Consider the following 24,720-nt stretch of genomic DNA (forward strand, 5'->3'; position numbering starts at 1 on the left):
TGAAATGTCATTAGTATATGCTTACTAGATAATTTTTGTATTAACACCACCCATCTTGATTTTTGTAGCTTTATTTGTCCTGAAATTAGGTAATATAAAGGCTCCACTTTGTTATACTTAACATTTTTTTTTCTGGGCCACTGTATGAAATTTGGTATTGTTTTGCTAATTTTGACTAAAACAAAAACCTGCTGAGATTTTTTATTAGGATTGCATCCAATGAATTGGGTAAAACTGGTATCTTAATGTTGAGTCTTCTGGTCCACTGACATGATACAGACAATATATATTTAGGCCCTCATTTCTCTTAGAAATATATTGTGATTCTCAGCATATAGGTCTGGTACATTCGATTAGATTTAGCTCTAAACATACGTTACTTTTGGTGCTGTTCCAAGGGATGTAGATTTTGCACTTCAATGTCCAATTGTTGTTTCTACAATGTAGACATAGCTGGTCCTTGTATCTGGAAACCTCACTTATAAATTCGCCTCATAGACCAGCAGCTATACCATAGTTTATTCATTCGTCTACTGAAGGCCACTTTGGTTGCTTCCAAGTTTTACTGATGAACAAAGCTGTCATAAACTTTCCTGCACTGCACTGGCAACACCTGGGAGATCGTTCAAAATGTAGTTTTACAACTACCTCAAGAGTCGGATCTGCATTTCTTCCAAGTTCAAGAAGTAATTTATCACGATCTTTCTCCAAACTTAATGCACACAAGAATCACTTGCAGGCAATTGTTGACCTCAATCTCTCAACATTTTAATTTAGTAGGTCTGCAGCGAGAACTAGAAATCTGTATTTTAACAAGCACCTCTGGTTATTCCTATGCAGCTGACCTCATGGGCCACGCTGAAAACACACTCACGTTATTTCTCGCCTAGCGATGGTCAATTATTTCTACCAGTGTCTAGGTTTTAATCTGGAAAGGGGGCGGCGAGGAGATGACAACAGCTCTGGTGTATGTTAGTGTTGAAATTAGATGGTTAACAGTGAAGATTCCATGCGTTAGAAAATTAAATAAAGCCAAGGAGAAAGGGGGCCTTCAACTGATCCAGAATTCAGTGGAGGCAAGAGAAATACCCACGCATATAGACCGAAGTTTATTTCCTCTCCTTCAAAAAATGCCAGTTATATCGGTGAGCCCGAGTCTCTCAGGCCGTAAACAGGATAACAATCTGCCAGCGGAAAAGGAACCTGTCTGTCAACTTTCTGAAATTTCCGTCCCCAGTATCTATGTCTAGAAGCTTAGGATGAATCGAGTTCCAGAAGGTCGTCCTCTGGTGGTTCGTTCCTGCCAGCTAAGACTTGCCCGGAAGCCGACGCCACCTGGCCAGAGGGATATTCCCGGGCAGACGCTCCCGTGCCACCCAGCCTGGGGCGACTCCCTCTCCTCGCCCAGCCCTCCAGACCTATGCCGTCATCGATAATTCATTAAGACACGCCTCTCCATTGGCTAGAGCCTCCACTCCTCGCTGGCAGACGCCCAATGAGGAAGGACCTGAGAGCGCTTCTGAATAATGAGCGCCCGCCCGTGACGCAGCGGCTGATGATTGGTCGTCGCGGCAGGGGGCGGGCCCGGGAGCGGGCGGCGACGGCCAGAGCTACGCGGGCGCTGAGGTAGAGAGACGCAGGGTCTGACTGGATCGCGGCGGGCTGCAAGTTGTCTGGCGGCAGCATGTTCAGCTGGATGGGACGGCAGGCGGGCGGGCGCGAACGCTCGGGCGGCGTGGACGCGGTGCAGACGGTGACGGGCGGCCTGCGCTCGCTCTACCAGCGCAAGGTGCTGCCGCTGGAGGAGGCGTACCGCTTCCATGAGTTCCACTCGCCTGCGCTGGAGGACGCCGACTTCGAAAACAAGCCCATGATCCTGCTGGTGGGCCAGTACAGCACCGGCAAGACCACCTTCATCAGGTAACTCTCCGCGCAGGCTCGCTGCCCCCCCTCCTGGGCACCGTCTGCCCTCAGGTTACAGACACTCAGAGCCCGGTGGCCCGTCCCCTCTCCCCACCCCGACGGGCTCTCGTCGCGCGAGGCTCCCCTGAGCTCGGTGCTGCGAGCCCCCCGCTTTCTGTGGCTAAGGCCGCCCTTGATCCTGCCTGTTACTCTGGCCTGGGAACACAGGGCAGGGAGGGAGGGCGAGGCTCTGGAGAGCATGAGCAGTGCAGCCTCGGGCTGGAAGTGAGAATGAAGGTGCGCGGGTCCTAGTTGGAGAGGTGAGCTTCCAGCGCAGTGACAACGAATGAATGAATGCATGCCACGGAGGAGGCATTGCCGTGCCTTTACGCCACTCTCCGCCACAGCGGCTGCTTTCATTCAGCTTTATGGTCTATGTGAAGTTAGCCTACAGTGTAGCCGCCTTGCCAGGCTGGAACGAAGGGGAGTGTCAGGTTACTATTTGTTAGTTTTCTTTTCTTCACCCTTGACAAACTGAATATTTGTCATGCTCACTGTCTCCGGAAGCAATAACCGTGCTTGCCCTGCGGTTCCAATCGCATAGCTTCCTCTGAAGTGACTCGATGAGAAATAATTTACCATGAAACAGACTGCTTTTTAAATAAGGCATCTTATTTCTAAAGCAGCCAGCATATTAAAACTCCCTTTCAACCGGGCAGCGGTGGTGCATGTCTTTAATCCCAGCACTCAGGAGGCAGAGGCAAGAGAATTTCTGTGGGTTCGAGGCTAGCCTGGTCTACAGAATGAGTTCGAGGCCAGCCAAGGCTAGACAGCGAGTCTCACAGAGCAAAACAAAACAACTTCCTTTCTTTGGGAAGGTTTGGTTTTGTGGTTTTTTGTTTTGTTTTGTTGTTGTTTGCTTTTTTTGGAGGGTGTGTGTGTGTGTGTGTGTGTGTGTGTGTGTGTGTGTGTGTGTGTGTGTGCGCGCGCTGTTTTGTTTCTTTTTGATAAAGACCCTGTCGGTCGAAGCAAAGTGAATCAACATTTCGATTTGGATATGGAGTTATGGGAATTGGAACACACTTTTCACTATTTGATTTCAACAGGTGTTGAGAAAACTGCAGCTTTGGGGTACATGCTATTTCTGTTAAAAAGGATCTTTTTCTTCAGTTCCAATAGACAGAGTAGTTGTTACTATAAGAAATATGTCAAAGCCTGTAGATATGCTGTGTATGAATTCAGCAAATGAAATACACAGTGTTTTGAAATGTGAAAGAAGAGTGGGGAAAATAATATTGAAATTGTTTCATTTGATGCTTTTTAATAAGGTGAAAATAGTGTTGAATATGTTCCCTCAGATATGAAAGGATATATATATATATATATATATACACATACATATATATATTATATTATAGTAGCTGGCTCCTTGAAAGAGGGTAAATATTAATCTGTGATAGTGCTTGCCTGTAATCCCAGCATTTAGGTAGCTGAGGCATGGGGATTGTGCCTTCTAGGCCAGCCTGGGCTAAATAAAGCATTCTAGGATAACCTGGGCTACACAACAAAAGACCCTGTCTCCAAAACAAAACAACAGCCATAAGAACAACAACAAAACTTAAGAAACAAAAACAAAATAGATGGCAAACAGATGGTACATTTAAGGTCTTAGTAGTAACAGTTGTGAATTATTGGAATAGTGAAGTATTACAAGAGTGGGGAGAGAACTTTTTAAGTTTATAGCAAATAAGAGTATAACATTGTTAAAATGTGCTGGTGGCGGGTTCATAGCAGCCCCACCTTTCCTCCTGTGTATCTTTGCCATGGCCTCACTGTACCTGTACTTAATTAGGGAGCTTTTCCTTGATGCTATCTATGCCAACCTAGGCTAAAGACAGTGTGCTCCTCTGTCCACAGCCTGGCTAACAAACAGGCCTGAGGTAGGAGAGTACAACTCAGCTCAAAGGGATGTGTATCAATCCTCTTCCCCCCCTCAGATTATTTTGTTATATTCTCATTCTTCTCTCCTTCATTGATTAGGAGAAGCTTTGTGGAATAGTGTTAAGACCAGTTCTGAGATTTTACTCATGGCTATAACTCCCAGTTAAGTATTTCTTAGTAGCTGGACTCAGTAGGAGCTACAGCCCAAAGGTAAGGGAGAAATAACCTTAACTGGAAGCTTGGGCCAAATGGCTCTGTCATTAGACCAAGGGTCCAAAGTGAACCTGGGGGTTAGAAGATCACTATGGACAGGAAGCTGGATGAAACTACACTTGTGGCATCTGAAATTGGTTTTAGAGCACAGTAGGAAGAAGTGATTGGTCTCTGGGAGGAAAGCCCCAAACAGAAGGCAGCTGTCCTGGAGACCTGGGGACTTGGAGTAGTAAACAGGAGAGGGCCATGAGAGCGGGCCTTCCTGGCCTGTCCTTTAGGGAGGTCCTGGCTAGGGACCTGGGTGTTTTGCTTCTAGCAATGTGCACAAAGTGCTCACTCATACTTGGGGAAGGGGCCAGTCTATAAAGTCACGGGTTCTTTTCCTTCTGACTAATACAGGACCTGCAAATGTCATGGAGGGAAATGTTCCTTGTCATTGTAAGCCTCTAACACAGACTTTGCAATGCATCTCACACATTTAATTAAACTCTGTTTTTCTCTCTCTTGCTTTGGAGAAACTAGGAGTTCTGTTATAGTGGTGGACCAGGACATTCATCAGAACTGAGGCAGCTAAGTGTGTCCTTTGTTTTGATAGAAAGTTCTCCTAGGTGGGATGCCTGAAAAGCCTTGGGTGTCAAAAAAAATATGCCCACTCCTTTTTGGGTGATCACCAGGAGGGGACAAGTGCCAGAAAGGGGCAGATTAAAAGAGTGAGGTTAAATGGAAAGAACAGATTGGCAGAATCTCCTGTAGATCATAGCATTGAAAGACTAGAGGAAAGACTTCAGATGTGGGAGATATTTGTCAAAGTCTCTTTGGGGTAAAGGCAGAAGATCTGACAGCTCTATTATTGTCTGGTTACTTTATTTCTCAAAAGACAGGATGTATAATAAGAACTGTTAAATAGTCTGCTTCAGACAGGCAAGGAAAAACTGTCCAGAGAAGAGATTGGCACAGGTGAAAGAGACAGTATCATCTTTGATTTTAATGGCCGAGGAAGTCAGGTGTTGGGCTTATCCAGGATTATGTCCAAAGCTTGAAAGGAAAGGACAAGTTTCATAGGTTGGTTTCACAGTTAAAAGCACTGATTGCTCTTCCAAAGAACCCAAGTTTGGTGTTTGTTCCCAGTACATATCAGGTGACACACAACCCCACCTGTTAACACTAGCCCCAAGGAATCCAGTGCCGTCTTCTGGATGTCATAGACACCTGCATTCACATGTGTGCACACACCCCTAAACACAATTAAAAAGAAATCTATTAAAAATTAAATTTCAGTATTTTTAAACAGAAAAAAAAAATCAGTGGGCCCAGCTCCTATAAAGCAAAATAATTTCACTGTGAAACATGGGCAGGTCCCCGGAAATCAATTAAAACTACAAATTTCAACTTCTGCTCTTAAGAGTTCTACTTCCTCTCTTCCTCCTGTACCCTGGCACCATCCCCCCAAAAAGTTTATTCTAATGAGGAAAAAAGAAGAAGTGACTCTAGAACTATGTAGGCTGGACTGGGGATAGCTCAGTGCTTCCCTAATATGTGTGAGGTCCTAGGTTCAATCCCCAGAACTGGAAAAAAAAAAAAGGAGAAGAAAAAGAAAGAAACGAGGTAGGCTTTAAAGGGACAGGGAGCAGGATAATAGGCAGAAAAAGACACAGACTGCATCCAGATTGAAAAAGAGTAAAATTGTTTGCCGACCGCATGGCCCTTTTTATATTAAAAAATCTTGATTAGAAACAGAAATCTATTGTTTTTCTAAACTTGAACAATCTCAAAGTGACATTAAGCAAACAAAACTGTTTGTGATATCATCCAAAGGGGATCCTAGGGCACCTAGGAATAAGCCCAACAAAAAGAAATGCAAGGCTTCTACATTGAAAATTAGAGTCATTACTAGAAGACATTAAGGAAGACCTAAACGGAAAACCATCCTGTATCTGAGGATTGGAGGCCATGTTAACATGACAATGCTCCTGAACTGCTGTTTGTTTTCTGAGACAGAGTCTCAGTGGTCTGGACCCACTATGTAGTCCAGGATGGCTTCAGATGTGTGGTAGTTCTCCTACCTCTGCCTCTGGAGTTCTAGGATTATAAGGGTGTGACACCATACCTAATCAGTGTACCTGAATTGGTTGTCAGATTCAAAATAACTTCTATTACTCTGTCTTGTTATTGTTTGTTTGGGACAGCAATTGACAGGCTGACTCTAAATCATTGGGAACTCTGGATTGTGAAAAAGAACAAAGTTTGGAGGACTCACATTTCCTGACTTAGTACTTACCATGTTACTACTGAAAACAGTGCAGTGTGGCACTAGCAGAAGGATAGATTGATTAGTGGTACAGATCTGAGAGCCTCAAAATAAACCTTCATATTTATGGTCAACTGACTTTTGACACATTATCATGACAGTTCAATGGAAAAAAGAATAGCTTTTTCAACAGATGATGCTGGGACAACTGGACACTTGTGTGCAAAAGCAATGAAGAGAAATTGTTCATGGGTGTGTGGTTCCTTTTTAGAGTGATGAAAGTGTTCTGAAATTGGGTAGTGGTACCGAGTATATGATTCTGAGAGTGAATCAAACACAGATAAATTCTCTGGTAGATGAATTGTATTCCAGTTGGGGTTGGGATGTAGCTCAGCAGTGAAGTGCTTGCCTAGCATGCACAGGGTCCTGGGTTCAATCATTAGAAATGAAAAATAAAAACAAACCAATAAAAACATTCTTATAGTATGAAGCAGCCTGTAATTCCAATTTTCATAATTCTGTAATTAGTGCCAGTCAAGTAATTTGTGCATCTGTGTGTGCTAATTTAAAATGAAAAAAAAAATGTATTCCAAAAAGAAAACAAAGTGGAAATGAGCTAAAGGAACAAAAGAATAAAGAGAACTAGAGAGTAAATGTGAGGCTGAGAGAGTACCAATAGCTACCGAGGAATCCCTGTGGTTTTGTTTTTCCTTGTATATATCTTGCCAGTCAATAAACATTCATCATTCATAATACTCAAATTGATAAAATAAAAGTATGATGAATGTTTATTTTTAAAAAAATAAGGACTGGAGAGATGGCTCAGTGGTTAAGAACACTGCCTGAGCTGAGTGTTGGTGGTGTACGCCTTTAATCCCAGTACTTGGGAGGCAGAGACAGAGGCAGGCAAATGTCTGAGTTTGAGACCAGCCTGGTCTACAGAGCTAGTTCCAGGACAGGCTCCAAAACAATACAGAAAAACCCTGTCTCGAAAAAACAAACAAACAAACAAAAAAAAAAAAAAAAAAAAGCAAAGAAAAGAACACTCCCTGCTATTGCAGAGGAGCCAGGTTTGGAGGTTTGGTTGATTCCCTGTATCCACAACCATCTATAACCCCAGTTCCAGGGGAGTTTTCTGGCCTCCATAGACACTGCATATAGGTGGTATACTTACATTTATAAATATAAAACACTCATTCATAAAAGAAAAAATAATGCTTATTATGTATTAACTCTAAAAATACTATTTTAAATATAATATTTAGGGGCCCTGGCTATAGATCAGTTGATAGAGTGCTTCTCTAGCATGCAAAGACTCTGGGATTCATCCCTAGTACCACATAAAACAGGTGTAATGATACGTGTCTATAATCCCAGCACTTGGGAGAGAGAGAGGCAGCAGAAACATGTTCAAGATCATCGTTATCTGTCATAGCAAGTTTGAGGCCAGCCTGGGCTAAATAAGACCCTCCCTCTTTCCCCCCTCCCAACACACTTATATGTATATAGAGTGTTTAATGGGGAAAGGAGGTAGAAACAAGTAACTTTTTTACTCCAGCACTTTCAGCAAGTCTCTGGTTTTAATCCCATGGATTCGTATACCTATCTCTGCAAAGATAGAAGACAAACACATGGAATGGGGTTATCAGCCCCTATCCTAAGGCTGAAGAGTAGGGAAAGGCCTCTGGATGCTGTTATCAGAAAAGGAGAGGGGGTGGCTAAACAGGCAAAATACAGCATAACCTCTCAGAAGTCATAGAAGCTGAGTGAAGAGAGGGCCCAAAGAACCAGGTATTTCTTGGGAGAAAGGATCAAAACAGAGCTTGTAGGTGGATCAGCCATCAGGAGCCAAAGTGACCTTGGCAAGAACCGTGTCAGCAAGTGGCGATGGTGGAAGGCAGGTGGTGGTGGGTGGAGGAATGTGTAGGAGGCATTAAATACAGAAAATCCTCAGCGGCAGGGCACTGGACGGGAGGCACCACTGGTCAGAGACATTTTACTGGCTTGCTTAAAGAAGAGCATGACCTCAACACAGTTATAAGTGGATGGAATGGGGAGGGTTGTGGAGGAAAAGCAACTGGTGACTGAGAACAGAGTGGAACGAGTGCTTGAGGAAGGGTGGGAGGGCTGTGGGGCAGCTAGTGTGTGACATTGGTGACAGTATTCAGCACGGCCAGATAGTCCGTGGTTTGCCCACTCACTGCATTATCTCTTTGCAAGTGGCTGAGTATCAAGACAAATGGTGGAAAGAGGACTTGTGTGATATGGTGATGGTAGTGGGTTTGGTTTTGTGATAACTGGGATTTGAACAAAGGATGCTGCCTGTGCCAAGCAAGTCTTAATCCAAAAAGAGGTGTTTTTTTTTTAATTAAATTCTCATTTAGATGATTACTTCTAAAAGACATTTAATAAGCATTTCAAACCTTGGGATTGTGACCAAGAAAGTATTGGTTCCTAAGTCTGGTAATACATCCGAATCACCTTTCAAAATAAAGATCTCTTGGTCCTGTCTGAGAGGTCACTTGGAATGTGGCTGCCAGAGTCTCCCTCTGATTCTCCTGTAGCCTTATCCAGGGATCATCTGAAAACCATTGATATCTGAAGGGCCAGGCAATGGAATTACAGATACATCAAGCCTTAAGCTCAGCCTTGATCCAGCAGAGGGAGACTGACTCCAGTGAACTCTCCACCTGTTTCCAGCTTTATCTAATCACATTTTTAACAATGACTTAGATGAAGACATATGTCCTGCAGGAGATTACATGATAAATACAACTCAGCAAAGTGACTTTTTTTCCCCAATGTAACCTGTTGAAAATTTCTAGTAATCACTAAATAGTCTTCAAAAGTAATTCCAGAGGCTGGGAAGATAGTTCAGTGGGTAGGCACTCTTGCTCTTGTAAGCATGAATGCCTGAGTTCAATCTGCAGCACCCACATTAAAAGGTGGGCACAGCTCTTGGGTACCTCTGACCTCAGTCATGTAGAATAAGACAGGTGGCTGAAATGACTAACTAGGAAGCTTCTGGTTCAGTGAGAGACTCTGTCTCAAGTCAATAAGGTGGGGAGCAGTAGATGAAGACACCTGAAGTCCTGCACCTCACACGCATGTACCATCCACTCCACCCCATGTTAACTTGAATGGCTGCATCTTTCTGTAGCACTGCTTGAAGCATTTGTTTCCAACCTTGCACTGTTGTACATAATGCTTTGATTAATGCTTTTAATCGGAAGTCTTTATTTCTAGCTTTTTTCTTAGGATAGCCTGAGCAGAAATAGTGTATTAAAAACAAAACAAAAACTAGGTAGGGAGATATATATTATGAATATAATAGTCCCAGCACCATACCATATTGTTACTATATTTATGGATATAGCAATCCTAGCACCATGCCATGTTGTTGTATTTATGGATATAATAATCCTAGCACCATACCATGCTGAAACTCTTTTTATCAAATGGTAATTCTAGATCCTCTGAGTCTTTTTATTTTTCAAACAACAATTGTTATTTTCTATTACTCGTTGAGAAGAACTTTAAAATCACATTGTTAGGTGCTTCCTTGAAAAATCCCACTGGGATCCATTTGCATGAGAACTGTATTTTATCTAAGTGAGATTTTTGTATCTGCTCTTCCCCAACATAAACTCCACACTGCTTTCATAGAGCTTTTCTCATCCATCTGCAAAGGCAGCTGGTTTACTTCTCCAGCCTTCTACAGCTCTTAGGAATGTAACACCTTAGGTACTTCAGCTGCTGCTGCTTTTGTATGAATTTTCTCCCTTTATGTTATTTATAACCTGTTGTCTCTAGTACATAGATAGCTGCTAGGATTTTGTTTTTACTCTGGTCATTTGGCTGAAGGAGTATTCTGACATCTTTTGAGTAGACAGACCTGTGTCTTCTATATCCATAACTCAGTTACACTTGTAATTACATTGTCTCCTCTTATTCGTCATATCTTACTGAACTGAGAAGGGGATATTCCTGTCAAACTTATCATTTTAGTGATTTTTGCCTTTGTTATTTTACCTAAAGGTAGTATATTCATACCTCATAAATTAATCACATGAAGAGATTTTTTTCCATTTAAAAATTTTTAATTTTTAAAGAATTTTATTTAGCTGAGTGTTTTAGCATGTACCTTTAATACCAGCACTTCGGAGGCAGGGGCAGGTTTGATGTCTGTAAGTTTAAAGCCAGTCTGGATCATTTCAGTCCAGCTAAAGTTATATAGTGAGATTCTGTCTCAAAAGAATGAGATAGAAAGACAGATAAATAGATAGATAGATACATACATACATACATACAAACAAACAAACATACATACATACATACATACATAATAAATACATAGATACATAGATATTTATTCTTGGGGACAAAACAGAATATCTGCTGAGTTTAACTTAAGACCTTTTAATCTTTCCTTTATATCTGTGCTCTGTAAAATGATTATTAGAGTGTTAGTGTTCATAGTTCTGTAGAAAAAAATTGTAGAAAATACTGTATTCTGCAAAGCCCTCATGAAGAATTATAGTACAAGGCTGGGGGTGGTGGCGCAGGCCTTTAATCCCATCACTCAGGAGCAGAGGCAGAAAGATTTCTGTGAGTTCGAGGCCAGCCTGGTCTACAGAATGAGTTCCAGGACAGCTAGAGCTATTAGACAGAGAAATCCTGTTCCAAAAAACTGAAACCAAAATAATAACAAAAAAAATACAGTGCTCAAAATCAATGAATTTATAATCTAAGTCTGTCAGATTACAAATTACAAACCACTTCCTCAAAAACAATGAATGTTCATTGTGTGATTGAATGAAAAACTGGACAAGTGAACAGTGCTGTGAGCAATTGGCTTGATTCGAAGAGATTTCTCCACCCTCCTGAAAGCGTGGAAAGAAGGCACAGGTGGTGATACTGTGTTGACAGCAGTTGTTCAAGCACAGCTCAGCCCCAAGTAGTTTGAATTCCATTGAGAGCTGGGAGAACCATCAGAAGGGTTAGATTTCACCCAGCAAATTCCAGTCTTTTGCTTCAACAGAGTAATGTCCATTCCTTTGCTAGGCACAGCAGTTTCTAATAATGTCACCTAAATGAGCAATCCTTGGTTTTACACTCAAGAAAGACAGTTTTGCCAGCACTGGGGAGGCAGAGGCAGGCAGATGTCCATGAGTTTGAGGCCAACCTCATCTATATAGCAAGTTCCAGGACAGCCAGAGCTGTATATAGAGAATCCCTGGCAAAAAAACAAACAAACAAACAAACAAAACAAGACATAAATAAAACAAAAATAATAATAAAACAGAAGTTTAAAAACACAAGAACAAATAAAATGGAAGTATAGATCCAATTTATTTATTTGTCTACAGACTAATTTGGGTGTTAGGGACTAAGCCCAGTGCCTCATACATGCTAACCATGTATATATATATTGCTATAAATCAGAGTCTAGTCTGGCTACATAGTGAGACCCCCATCTCAAACATAAAAACCTAACAATTTCAACTTAGTCCCTTTGCTTGTGAAATAGTAGGTCAAATATTAGCAATAAAAATATATGAGAATCCAAATGGATGCTGGTTCTAACTGTAGAGCCAAGCTTCACCCAAATCCCCCATGCTCTTAAGTTTGTTTATTCCAGCCCCTCCCCACCTTAGATATTGATAAGCATTGTTTCTCAGTCAGTAAAACCCATCCTTATGAGAGATGTCACTTGCACTACAGCTCTTTGTAACTTCTGTTATTTTAGGCCAGGCCACTCCTGACTCCAGTAGACATTATGTTTACTTCAGTCATTCTCCCTAGACCCTTATCTTGAACATTGTTTCTGAATCAACAGAACCCATCATTTGGAAGAGGCCATTTGTATTTGTAAAAGAGTTTAAGTGTAAACATGTCTTAAACTTTGTTGTACACATGGGACTGAGTTAATCATCAGGAAACTTTTTTCCTGAAATTGTGCTGTGCTTAACTATGGCTAAAATAAACTTCCTGACTTATTAAACTCTAGAAGTTTGAACCAGCATCAGCTACTGAGTCAGCCCCTTGAACCAGATTGTCTTCTTGCCTCTCCTGATCATTTCTCTGCTGGCCGTAGCATTTGCAGAGATCCTATGTTAGTATGGCCGAACATGTGGTATAATGGTAGAGTATTTGCCTGGTGTGTTTGAGGGCCTGGGTTCAATCCCAGGTACTACAGATAAACCAAGAAAACCTTATTAAGACTCAAAAAAATTGAAGCAACTATTGGAGTTAATTTCTTTCTCCTTCTTCTAAAGATTTATTTTTATTTTGTGTGTATGTGTTGTCTGCATGTATGTGTGCATATATACCACATGCATGTCTGGTACCCCTGAAGGCCAGAAGAGGGTGTTGGAGACCCCAGACAGACAGTTGTGAGCCACCATGTGGGTGCTGTAAACAAAACCCCATGCAAAACAGTAAGTGCTCTTAACCACTGAGCCATCTCTCTAGTCCCCCAAATTAATTATTTTTTAAAAAATATTTTGGTAGGCCAACAAGATGGCTCAGCAAGGAAAGGTACTTGCTACCAAGCATGAAGACTTGAGTTCAATCCCCAGAACCCACATCATGGAAGCAAAGAACCATCCTGAAAGTCTTCTGGATTCTACTTACATATGTGGCACATATTCATGCACACACACACACACACACACACACACACACACACGTAAATAAATTAATTTTAAAATGTGTTTAAAGCCTAATAATGAACTGAAACTGCACAGATAACAAGATGTGCATGAATGTTTCTTTAAATACTTGATGTTTTCATAAGCTGTGTCTGTAGATTTTAGATTCAGAATGTAAAGTAATGCTCAAACAACACCCCAAATATATGTGGAATATTTTTAGCATACATAACTCATTGAATACCTGTTTAATAAGATCTTTTGTCTGAACATTCCTTGTGACTCATAGAGCATTTTCCTGTAAATGCTCCCGTTGGTGGCTGACTCAGCCTCTCTAATCCTGATTTAACTTAGTTAACCTGTAAAATGGGGATGAAAATAGTGTTTGCCCATAAGGTATTTACCAATTTATGTAAAGGCTTTTATGTAAGTTCCCAGTGTTAGTCAGAGTATATTACTAAACATAAAGAAATGTTGAAGTACCAACCTAAAAAGAATGCATGATAAATACCCACGTGACAAAATTCACAGCTGGAATTTGGGATATTGTTAAGTAATGTACCTCTTATTTTTCTTTGTTTTTAGTCATTCTTAAACCCCATCTTTGAGAAAATGGTGCTTGGATTACAGTAAACAACTTTTCATTATCCTGAGCTTTTGTCCTCCTCCGTCCCCCTTTGTCACAAGTAATACTTTTCCTTTAACCTAAGCAATAAAGAAGACACCATCTATTTGCAGTGATCTCATCAGACTAGGACACAGAGAGGTCAGGTCTCCTGCCACCCTCTCCACTTCCGCCTAGCCACATGTGATCCAAATGTTTGTACCTCTTTTACGTTGATGACTTGGCTCAAGACCTTGGAGCAATCATCGCTAGAATTGGCAGGCCTCACTGAGAACACAGGAAAGGGAACAAAGTGGTGCCAAGGACAGACTTCAAGTCTCTAAGGCACAGGATGCCTGTGGAGTGGGATGCTCAGCTCTGCATCATGGTGGATTGTTTTCTATAGTTTTCTTGTGGTGTGGCCTCTTGTGTTGCTTTCAACTCTTGTTACCACAGATAATACCTCAGAGTTCCTGGAAATCCTGTTTTGGTAAAACCTCTGGCTCAGCCTTATGCTGGGGTCTGTGAGGTTAGTTTCTGTGCATGCCATGCCTCAGGATCCACTATACCCTCCTCTCTCAGGTTGCCATATCCCTTCAGTGCCAATTTTGTCATGTCAGACTTTTGGTATCTTGTTTGTTCTTGATTCTGTTTTTATATTGATGTGTTACTGCCTGCCCAACAGTGTGATGCATATCTGAGTGTCAGAAGAACCGTATTGGACAATCTACTCAGTGTGTCATTTGTTGATTCATACATGTGACAGGACCTCAAATAACCACTGAAATGAGAATACTCTGGGGCCCCAAGGTAACATGTGGAGTTTAGTTTGGTCCAGGAGTAAGGGGAACTTTGTGTGGCCACTAGTGAGTTTGAGCAGAAAAATAAGTCATGAGTCAGTATCCTTCTCTTTAGATGAGTTAAATCAAATGATTCACCAAAGACCGTGTGTGTGTGTGTGTGTGTGTGTGTGTGTGTGTGTGTGTGTGTGTATGTATGTATGTATGTATGTATGTATGTATGTATGTATGGTGCCCTGTAGGTGCTGGTGGTTCACAGAGGAGAGAAAGCAGGCCCGTAGATGACTCCCACAGTAGATAGGGGGCCCACTCCACAAGGACTACCCATTGTAAATGTCTGTTATGTGAAGATGTGTGAGCACCTTTGCATTAAGGTTGCATCAACATCCTGCAGCTACATAAAGAAGTAGATTGATTATGTTAACCCTCACCAGCGTTGAGTATATTGGGGGGGTTGCTAATATTCTATGTCTTTCTTTGATAATGAAACTAAATATTGACATTTTTAGTACCTGTGGGAGAGCACCACTGGACATTTTCATTTCCTAAGAAAGATACACAGTAATACTCCCTAGATCTCATCTTTGTTTGGGTCCAGAGCCTTTATGCTTTATCGGGGTCACAGTTGAGGGTACCCTATATTTCAAAGTAGTTCATATTTGCTGCTGCCTTACTAATAAGTGCTTAATTAACATTCAGCCTGGCAGGGTTGCTGCTGAGGAAACTGGCTTCTGTTACTGTATAAACTCAGAAATCAGAAACACCTGCTCTCCTTTAAACAAGTTTTCATTGTGTTTTCCTTGAAACTCCTATTCAATTCCAAAGTTTATGGGATTTGCTGTGATGTCGAGTCAATGAAACATCAGGAAAGAGTTTAGATACCTCTGGGCAGTGAGTGTCTGACTTAAACAGCGCTTATGCTGAGTTGTTGCTGTCTAACTACAGCATCTCTATGTTCCCACCTGAGGTCCCTTCTCAGCAGCACTGATGTGGAACTTGGAGGTCTCTCCTGCCCAGGGCTGGTGAAGGCACTGAGAAGGGGGTCACATTCTAAGGAGACACACAAGATAGAACTTCCCTAAGCTGATGGGACAGCTCTTGTCTATTTCTTCAGTTTTACTGGGATGTGTGAACCCCCAGTAAACACTGACCTGTTACCATCAAGTGTCAGAATAGTGCTTGGATGTGACCCTTTTGTGAGTTGGAAACTGTGTGCAACCAGGAGTCCTGCAACCCTGGCAGCTATTGACTTAAGTGTCAGCACAGTTGTCTGTAGTCCTCAGTCCCCCTCTCCCTGCCTATCCTCATCCAGGCTGAGAGTGTGAAAGTCAAACTGGACATTGCTGAGGTACAGCCTGACTCTCAATTGTAGCTTTGCTATTGAATGACCAGACTTGAGTTCCAGAAGGGCTGTATGCCTGCGTTAACATGCTCAGCTAGGTGTGTGAAATACACACTGGTCTCACAGTGAAGTTATATCACTGTAGCTCTTGTCTGTCTGATTTGTGTGGAATTTTGTAAGAATTAGCCAATATGAACATTTCTGCTCCTAAGGCTGTTGACTGTGCTACTAGGCACACTAAGGCTTTGACTGGAAAAGAGTTTAATATTTTGAAAAATATTAAATATGGACACATTTTGAATCAATAGTATGTCCTTGCTTCAGCCTTTCTTCAAGGAGAGTGAGGCAATGTACCCCACGTCCTTGGGGAGACTAGGGGAATATGTTGGAGGATATTCTGGTGAGCCCCTTTCCTTTATTTTAAAGGGAATAGAAAGTGCTTATTCCCAGGATCATATACTGGGCAAGGGTACTGAATGTTTCTGCTTATCTGAAAAGTCTCTAGCACCACATCAAGTTTAAATACCTGGAGACAGCACATATCTGAGAGTCTGACAGCTTGCATTCTGTTTTCACTCACTGTGTAACATTAGGCAAGTTGGTTGGCCTCTTTGATAACCTGTTTTCCTACCTGTAAAATGAAAGTGTTGTGGGAGCTGAATAAAACAATAGTGTATGCATAAGGCACAATGTATGTATAGGGTGTAGTGCATACATAAGACAGTGCATGCATATGGCATGGTGCATATAGAAGGCATGTTGTATGTATAAGGCCTTATGTCTTTTCATTAAATGCTAGAAGTTATTTACAAGAGTTTTTTTTCATGCTTAGTCTCAACTCACAGGACATCTTAAAACAGCGCCCCTATTCTGGGTCTCCCCAACTTCATAGAAATGTAAAAACTTCAGATAAAGTTAAAAGTGACAATGACATAAAAAGTTTAGAGTAAAGCAAAGCCCACTAATGTTGCTAACTAATTTTCATTTTGTTTATATAAGAAAGAAATTTCACTTCTCGTTCTCATAATGATGGTAAAATTGTGTTTTTGCCATTCAGTTTGACATTCAGTTATTTCTCTTTGTCCAGAGAAATAATCACAGTCTACATTTGACTAGTCAAGATTTATAGAAACAAAGATGGGTTACTGTTGGAGTGAGAGCTGCAGAAACTCATGTAGTTTTATTCCCTTGACCCTGAGTCATTCCCTGGTTATTCCCAAGATTTCTGATGTATCATAATGGCTCTTTATACAAGGTGCCTGGGAACCATGGAGAAGGTGCTCCACAGGGACACTTTTCTAAGTGGGGAGTAAGTTCAGCAGGTGTCCAGAATGTGTAAGAATGATGAGGTAACTGGGTAATGCTTCTCCAAACATGGCACCTGCTATGTCAGTTGGGACCTCAGATGTCTACTTTTGGTTTTGGGTTATTTTATTTTTTGAGACAGATTCTCATGTAACCTAGGTTGGCTTCAAACTTGTATGTATGGAGGATGACCTTGAACTCCTGATCCTCCAATATTTTTAATAATTGCATCTGAGTTGGGTTACCATAGGTGGCTCTCTGGCTTCTTGTTTGTGGCATCATGCTAAGCTTTTTCTTTTCTTTTCCAGATACTTACTGGAGCAAGATTTTCCCGGCATGAGAATTGGCCCGGAGCCGACCACAGATTCCTTCATTGCTGTGATGTATGGGGAGACCGAGGGAAGCACCCCTGGGAACGCTTTAGTTGTGGATCCCAAAAAGCCATTCCGAAAGCTTAGTCGCTTTGGAAATGCTTTCCTGAACAGGTAAGGACCAGCAAGCTGCAATCTTTAATCAGGTTATTGAAATTTTTCTTCAAATTATTGCCTGTCATGTGGAGTCAAAACAAGAAAGACAGAGCATGTGTTCTGGAAGAGGAAAGTGTGTATGGGGAGAGGGATGCTAATTGTTCACATTCTAAGACTGTCAGAAGACATGATTACTTGCATCTGTTCTGAGTAACTTCCTGGGCATAGCTGAGGCCCAAAATGGACATCATAGCTGCCCAGTATGAGGGAAAATGTCTAATAATTTGGTTTGCACAGGAATAATTTAGGTTGCCCAGTTCTTGTCACTAGCTGTGTTAAGTAGTAGTGGGACAGCTGCTTCTCAGGTATGGCCACAGGGCAGGGCTTCCAACACTTTGGAAGCTTTAGCTCAGAGAAGATGTAAGGTCCCCTGACACCCAGGTTTGATCTTTTGATTCAGGATAGGTCCCCTCATCATGACTTTTCATTCCTATGCTTTGAGGGCCTTCCTAATTCCCTGGAGCTGGGCAAGATTGCAACAGGGTGAAAACAAAGTTAGCTTATCTATGTAGAAGGGTGTTGATTGGAAGTGTGTTTTGCCCTGCTTCCTTTCAATAGACTTCCCAGTGCAGCTGAGGTGTTGGTGGGTGGGGAGGACAAATGACTCTGCAGTAGGATGAGATCTACTGACCCTCTTTTTCTGCTCCACTGTGTCCCTCCCTTCCTCTCACCCTCCCTCCCTCCTTTCTGCCTTTCCTTCTTTTCCCCCCCCTCCCAACTAACAGTTTTACTTTTTAATTATTTTATTTATTTCTGTTACTTCTAATATATATGAAAGAGAACATATATTTTGTATATTGTATTTTTCTGGCTTTTTGTATCTGGCTAATTTCATTTAGCATGATACTCTGGTTCCATTTTGCTACAAATGACAGAACTTTATTTTATGGCCAAATAATACCCCATGTGTATGTATATGTGTGTGTGTATATTATTTAATATATATATATATATCGTCTTCTCTCTTCTTTTTGTACTGGGGCTAGGGATTGAATATAGAGCTTCCTATGTGCTCTGCCTCTGGGCTATATACTCAGTCCTCTTTTTTTGGGTGGGGGAGGTTGTCAGTAGGTATTGCCCAGGCTGGTCTTGAACTCACTCTGTAGACCAGACAGGCCTTGAACTTGAGGTCATCCTATCTCTATCTTCTAGAAGCTGAAATTGCAGCTGTACCACAGGCCTGACTACCATATTTTCTTCCTTCCTTCCTTCCTTTTTTTTTTTTTTTTTTTTTTTTTTATTTTTATTTAGAAGCAGTCTTATTTTACAAATCAATCCCCCTGTTCCCTCTCCCATCCTCCCATGGCCCCCATCACCCCCCACAACTCACCCCCCACCCACTCCCCAAAGACTGAGGCCTTCCATGGGGGAATCATCAAAGTCTGTCACATCATTTTGGGGAGGGCCTAGGCCCTCCGTGTGTCTGGGCTGAAATAGTATCCCTTCCTAGGGAGTGGGTTCCCAAAGCGGTGCACTAGCTACCGTATTTTCTTATCTCATTCTTTGTTGGTGGGCACTGAGCTGCTTTCATGTCTTAGCTGTTGTGAATAGTGCCACATTAACATGGCTGTGCAAATATCTTCATTTTCTTCGGGTATATTATATACACAGGAATGAGGTTGCTGGGTGATAGGTAGCTCTTAGTTATTTGAGGACACTATATGTTTTCTGTAGTGGCTATCCCACCTGACATTCACCACAGTATATAAAGGTTCCTTTCTCCTCTGTTTCATCACCAGCATTTTAAAATAATATCCATTCCAACTGGAGTGAGGCAGGATCTCATTGTAGTTTTGATTTTTATTTCCCTAATGGCTACTAATATTGAACATCTTTTCATGTGTTAAATGAACATTTTATTTCTTTTGAGATCATTTGGCTATTTTTTATTGTATTACTTGTTCTTTGGGAGTTACTGTCTTTAATTTTAATTTTGAGTTTGTTCTATAGTCTATTTTCCCATTATGTTATATAGGTTGTGGGTTTTTTTTTTTTTTTTGTTTGTTTGTTTTGTTTTGTTTTTTCATCCTGTTGATTGTTTCCTTTGCTGCACAGAGGATTTTTAGTTTGAGATAATGCTGTTTGTCAATTTCTACTTTTGTTTTTCTGTGCTTTTAGCCTTATTTGGAAAATTCAGTTTATGGTTGAGATTGTTAAAAATGTGTATATTTTCTTTTTAAAACCCCTTTCTCTTCATTCTTGCCATTCCTCCACACCCCTCTGTGGCTTTAAAGACTGGGGAGGCAACCATTAGCTAGAAGTGGATGACCAGCTCCAGCCTGCTTAGGAAGAGGAAGAAGGGCTGGCACTGAGACACAGCAGGGGACATGAGCTGCACTTCTCCTTTCTAGATGTTCCTAAAAATAAGAACAGCCCCTCCCTCTGACTGCTGCCTGTCCAGAGCCTGAGAGGCTCCATTCCTGGGGACTCTGGAATGAACACTTGCACAGTGGCTGTGCTGGTAACAGCCCAGGCAGCCTCCAAGATCCCGTCTACGAGCAGACTCCTCCTTTAAAGGCTTTCGGATGCTCCTGTTATAAACCAAAGAGAGTATCTGAGGGGTATCAAGAAAACTTGGTGGGTTAGGCAAAAGTGTGCAGATGATGGAGATGGAGAAGTTCATTCTGTTGCTAACAGTGACTTACAGAACACTGTCAGATAACCTCCTCTGTGGATTCTGTTCTTCAGGTGGGGTTTGTGCCTTAACTCCAGAGCTGCCATGGGTGGCAGCTTCTTTCTTCTCATGCAGAAGTTAACCCCGCCCCCCACAAACACACACATGCACTTTCTGGGAGTTCAGAATGTGGGGCAAACAACAACCAGACTTTGTTCCAGCCCTGGCCTATCTAGAGGCCCAAGGCAAAGTACCCTTCCTCTTTTCTTTTTGTGGTTTATTATTGTTATTATTATTAGTCTGACATGCTTTTAAAGAGAAATAAACTAACTCCCCCCCTTTTTTTCTTCAAATTCTCATTTACCAAGGCCATACTTTAAAGGGAATATGCAGGACGAATGATTATTTGTTTTACTTTGTCAAATAACTTACTTTCCTAAAATAACTATTTATTTTTAATCTCAAACTGAGAGCAGATGACTATGGAAGGAAAGTATAGAGAAAAGATTTTGAATGGCAAGGTTCACTATCTTAGAATTTAAAATGTGCTGAAAATAATCCATTCATTGTATTAATTGAGTCCAGGATAACAGAAAAACAAAGACCTATTCAGCATGTGTCTAGCACTGCCCCAAATTTTACTTGTATATGCAACATGGAAAGCTGTATTAACTGTAAGTCCTCATGAAGATGATGTGGCTGCTACCATTATCCCCAAGCAGTGATGAACAGCAAGGGTGAGATAATGTCTTTGGGGTCCCTCAGCCTAATGGCAGTGTTGGGATTAGAATTTAGATCATCCGGCCTCAGTCCTGGAGACCACAGTGCTGAGTTTCCCGGTGGTACAGTGTTTAAACCCTGCCTGCAGTGACGACAATGGAGAAGATACTACCTACCAAGTTATAGTTCACACAATTTTACCAGTACTATGCTTGTGGAATTAATTAAGAGTAAAATAGCTATAATGAGGCTTTTTCTGTCCTACCAGCCAGTTCCCAAATAATGACACAGAGACTTTTTATTCATTGTGAAAGCTCAATCATAGCATAGGCTTGTTCCTGTATTTTATAACTTAAATTAGCCCATTTATGTTAATCTACATTCTATGTTGTGGCATTATCTCTCTTTCATTTTGTACCTCCTGTTTTCCTTTCCATGTCTCCTGGCATCTCCTGCGCATCTAGATTCCTCCTCCTCTTCATTTGTCTCCCTGGAAATCCCACCTTTACCTCCTGCCTAGCTATTGGCTATTCAGCTTTTTATTACACCAGTCACAACAATATATCTTCACACAGTTTACAAACATACCACAACAAATGGCCAGTTCACAAGTAAGAAAGCTAAAAGCAATGAAGTAGTTTGCTGAAGAAAAGGTGATCAGGAAGAGGCAGAATTCAGGTTTCCCCTCTTCCTACCATTTACCATGCTGTGCCCCAGCACTGAGGAATATTTGTCCTTCAAGCCATCCTGGTGGCTGTGCTTGTGTGAGGTTTGCAAGTACAGGAAGTGCCTCATGGAAATCCACAATGCTGACAGCCCAATTAAGTGGTGTCTGCATGACAAGGCAGCTGCCTCACACAGTGCATGAAAGGATCATCAGTTAGGGTAAGGCATTCAAACTGTGTGTGTGTGTGTGTGTGTGTGTGTGTGTGTGTGTAAGGCATTCGAACTGTGTGTGTGTGTGTGTGTAGCAGCCCTCGTGTGTGTGTGTGTGTGTGTGTGTGTATGTGTGTGTGTGTGTGTGTGTGTGTGCGCGCGTGTGTAGCAGCCCTCTGGGATATAGCAGGATTAGTGCCAAAGGTGGGAACTCTGAGCATGACACACTTTTCTGGAAACTAGGTCAAAACATAATAGGAATGAAAGCTATTTGTTTTCTGGGTAGAGCTTTCTCCCTAGATCTTGATGATAGGGGCCTCTCATGACTTCAGCCACTGCTCCCAAGGGCTTCTTTAAAAGAGTTAAATACCTCACAGGGTGCTTAAAGTCAGGTGATATCTGGAGGGTGACACTACCTTCCACATTAAGCAAACCTTGGGGACCTGAGTCCCCTAGGCTGATTGTTGAGAGACTAAAGGATCAGTGGTGATACATCTCAGAAAAATGGAGGTGAATTCCTGAAAAGAAGGGTTTGAATTAGGAAACAGCACACTTAAACAGCACAGGGGGAAATTAAGTTTAAAACAAAAAAGAGTTTGATGTAAACAAGGCATGCCTCAAACTACCTCCATCAAGCTACTTCATCTGAGAGAAGTCCCAGGGCCCTGTTTTGGAGTTGTGCCATGGAGTTGATATTCTAGCACGTATCAGGAGGCAGTCACTTCACAGAGAAAATACAGACACTGTCCACAGCACCTAGCATCTGGGTCCTGAAAGATACCAATGTCTTCAGTCAGTTCAGAAGTATCCGGGATTGAGGCCTGCATTTTCCTCCAGCAGTCTCCATATAAATTAGATGCTATGGGTTTCCCTCTGTGTACTTTTCTAAAAATAGCAGTATTTTAAAAATACAGATAGCCCCAGATACTGCTTTTAGTTTTAGAATTTAATATAATTTTTAAATGACTGTTTTTCACAAAAGAGATTTATTTTGCACACTCATACTCTCTCACACATGCACACATGCCTGCATTTGCCTTAATTGCTTAAGTTTTTCCCATTTATCTTTTACCTTAGAACTTGAGGTGATTGTGGGTCACAAACCATTGTTCTTTTGTTTTTGTTGTTGTTGAGACAGGATCTCGTTATGTCTCTCTGGCTAGCCTGTACTCCCTTTGTAGACCAGAGTAGCTTTGAGCCCAGAGATCTGTTTGCCTCTGCCTACTGAGTGATGGAATTAAAATTGTGCACTAACATGCCCAGCTACAATCTACTGGGGTTTTTGTTGTTGTTGTTGTTGTTGACATTGTTATTTGTTTGTTTTGTAGTTTCTTGAGACAGGGTTTCTCTGTCTAGCCTTAGGTGTCCTGGAACTTGTTCTGTAAATCAGGCTGGCCTTGAACTCGGTAATTCACTTGCCTCTGCCTCCCAACTGCTGGGATTAAAGGCATGTGCCACCACTACCCAGCTTTTTTGGGTTTTGTTGTTTTGTTTTGTTTTTTATATATGGGTGTTTTACCTGTATGTGTATTTGTATACCACATTCATGCCTGGTGCTGGCAGACTCCAGAAGAGGTCTTCAGATCCCCTGGAACTGGAGTTATAGCCATCATATGGGATCCAGGATTCAAACCTAAGCCCTTTGGTAGAGCAGCCAGAGCTCTTAACCACCAAGCCATCTCTCCAGATCCCAGACCATTGTTCCTGATTGACGCCAGTATGATTTTGGTTCTGCCATTTCAGGAAAAGTAACTTTTTCGCTAGGTTTGGGCAGATCCTTCTAGGCTGGCACACTGATTCTGGCTTTCCTCCATGGCAGTTGAGAGAGGGGCGTTTATGTAAGTCTAGATGTGAATATCACTTTTTCCTGGCACTAGAAAATTAGATCAACCATTTATAGTGGGGCTGTGTGATATTTAGTTGCCTGAGTCTTTTTGTAGATTTTCTGTTTACATCATATAATCTTGGGTTTGCTCTCATTGGTAAAGCAGGCAAGCTCAAAGGAAGTGTTTTGAAAGTGCTCTTCTCCCTTCCCGTTATGACTTAGCTGAATGACAACCCTGATAGAGTGGCATAGACAGGCTTAGAGACCTATGCAAGTGAGATTGCTCACAGTCCATAGCTCCGTCTGTTCACCACTTTCCGCACCATTAGGCAGAACACAGGCTGAACGTGGAAGCTGCAGAGCAGTGGACACCAGTCCCTTTGTTCCAGGGTATTGCCCTGGGTGTGGTAAACAGACTCAGCAGTGTTTCCAGTGTGTGCAGTAATAGTAGTAACCATATAGTTAAGACACACACAGGACTCTGCTAATATCTCATTCCCATCACTTGTCACCAGTGGGTTATGGCAAGTGAGAGCATGTGGCCATTCCAAGCCCCAGTCTGCCCTTTTTTAAAGCCTCTCAACTGCTGTAAGAATTTAATACATGGGGGGAATGTGATGGGAGGGAGGGAGGGAGGGAGGGAGAGGGAACTGGGATCAATATGTAAAATAAGAAAAAAATTATATATACATGAATTAAATTCATGTATATATAAAGTAGAACAAGCCTGGCATGGCACTTGCTCAGGGGTTAGTTAATACTGGTGTTATTATTAATTACTACAAACCTTATTGTTATATTGAAAAATTAAAAATCAGTATTAAGACCCTGGCCAACTGTTTACAAGTCTAGTTTTTTTGTTTTGTTTTGTGCTTTGAAAAAAAAAAAGGGGGTTACATATAGCGCAGGTGGCCTCAAACTCGGTATGTAGCTGAAGATAATCCTATCTCCTGATTTTCCCCATTCTATCTCCCAGGTCTCCCGGGTGCCTGGATTACAGGTGTGAATCACAATGCTTAGTCTACCAATTTAGTTTTTTAATTCTTAAAAAAAAAGTATATATTTAGCAGTGGAGGGGTGGTCTGCTTGCTACTGTGAATGTGTGGAGGTCACTGAACAACCTGTGGAAACCAGTTTTCTTTTCTACCAT

At 41.7% G+C, this 24,720-nt stretch overlaps 1 protein-coding gene across 1 annotated transcript in view; it reads left to right on the top strand.

Annotated features, from left to right (window-relative positions):
* Nucleotides 1-1,616: 1,616 nt before the first annotated feature.
* Nucleotides 1,617-24,720, top strand: part of Ehd4 (EH domain containing 4) — a 63,877-nt gene continuing 40,773 nt past the window's right edge. Inside the window, exons 1-2 of the mRNA XM_051183647.1 lie at nucleotides 1,617-1,920; nucleotides 17,317-17,493. Of these exons, the coding sequence (XP_051039604.1) occupies nucleotides 1,685-1,920; nucleotides 17,317-17,493 (413 nt within the window). The 5' untranslated portion in view covers nucleotides 1,617-1,684. The remainder of the gene's footprint in view (nucleotides 1,921-17,316; nucleotides 17,494-24,720) is intronic.

Source organism: Phodopus roborovskii, unplaced genomic scaffold, assembly GCF_943737965.1.
Source record: "Phodopus roborovskii unplaced genomic scaffold, PHOROB, whole genome shotgun sequence".
NCBI lineage: Eukaryota > Metazoa > Chordata > Mammalia > Rodentia > Cricetidae > Phodopus > Phodopus roborovskii.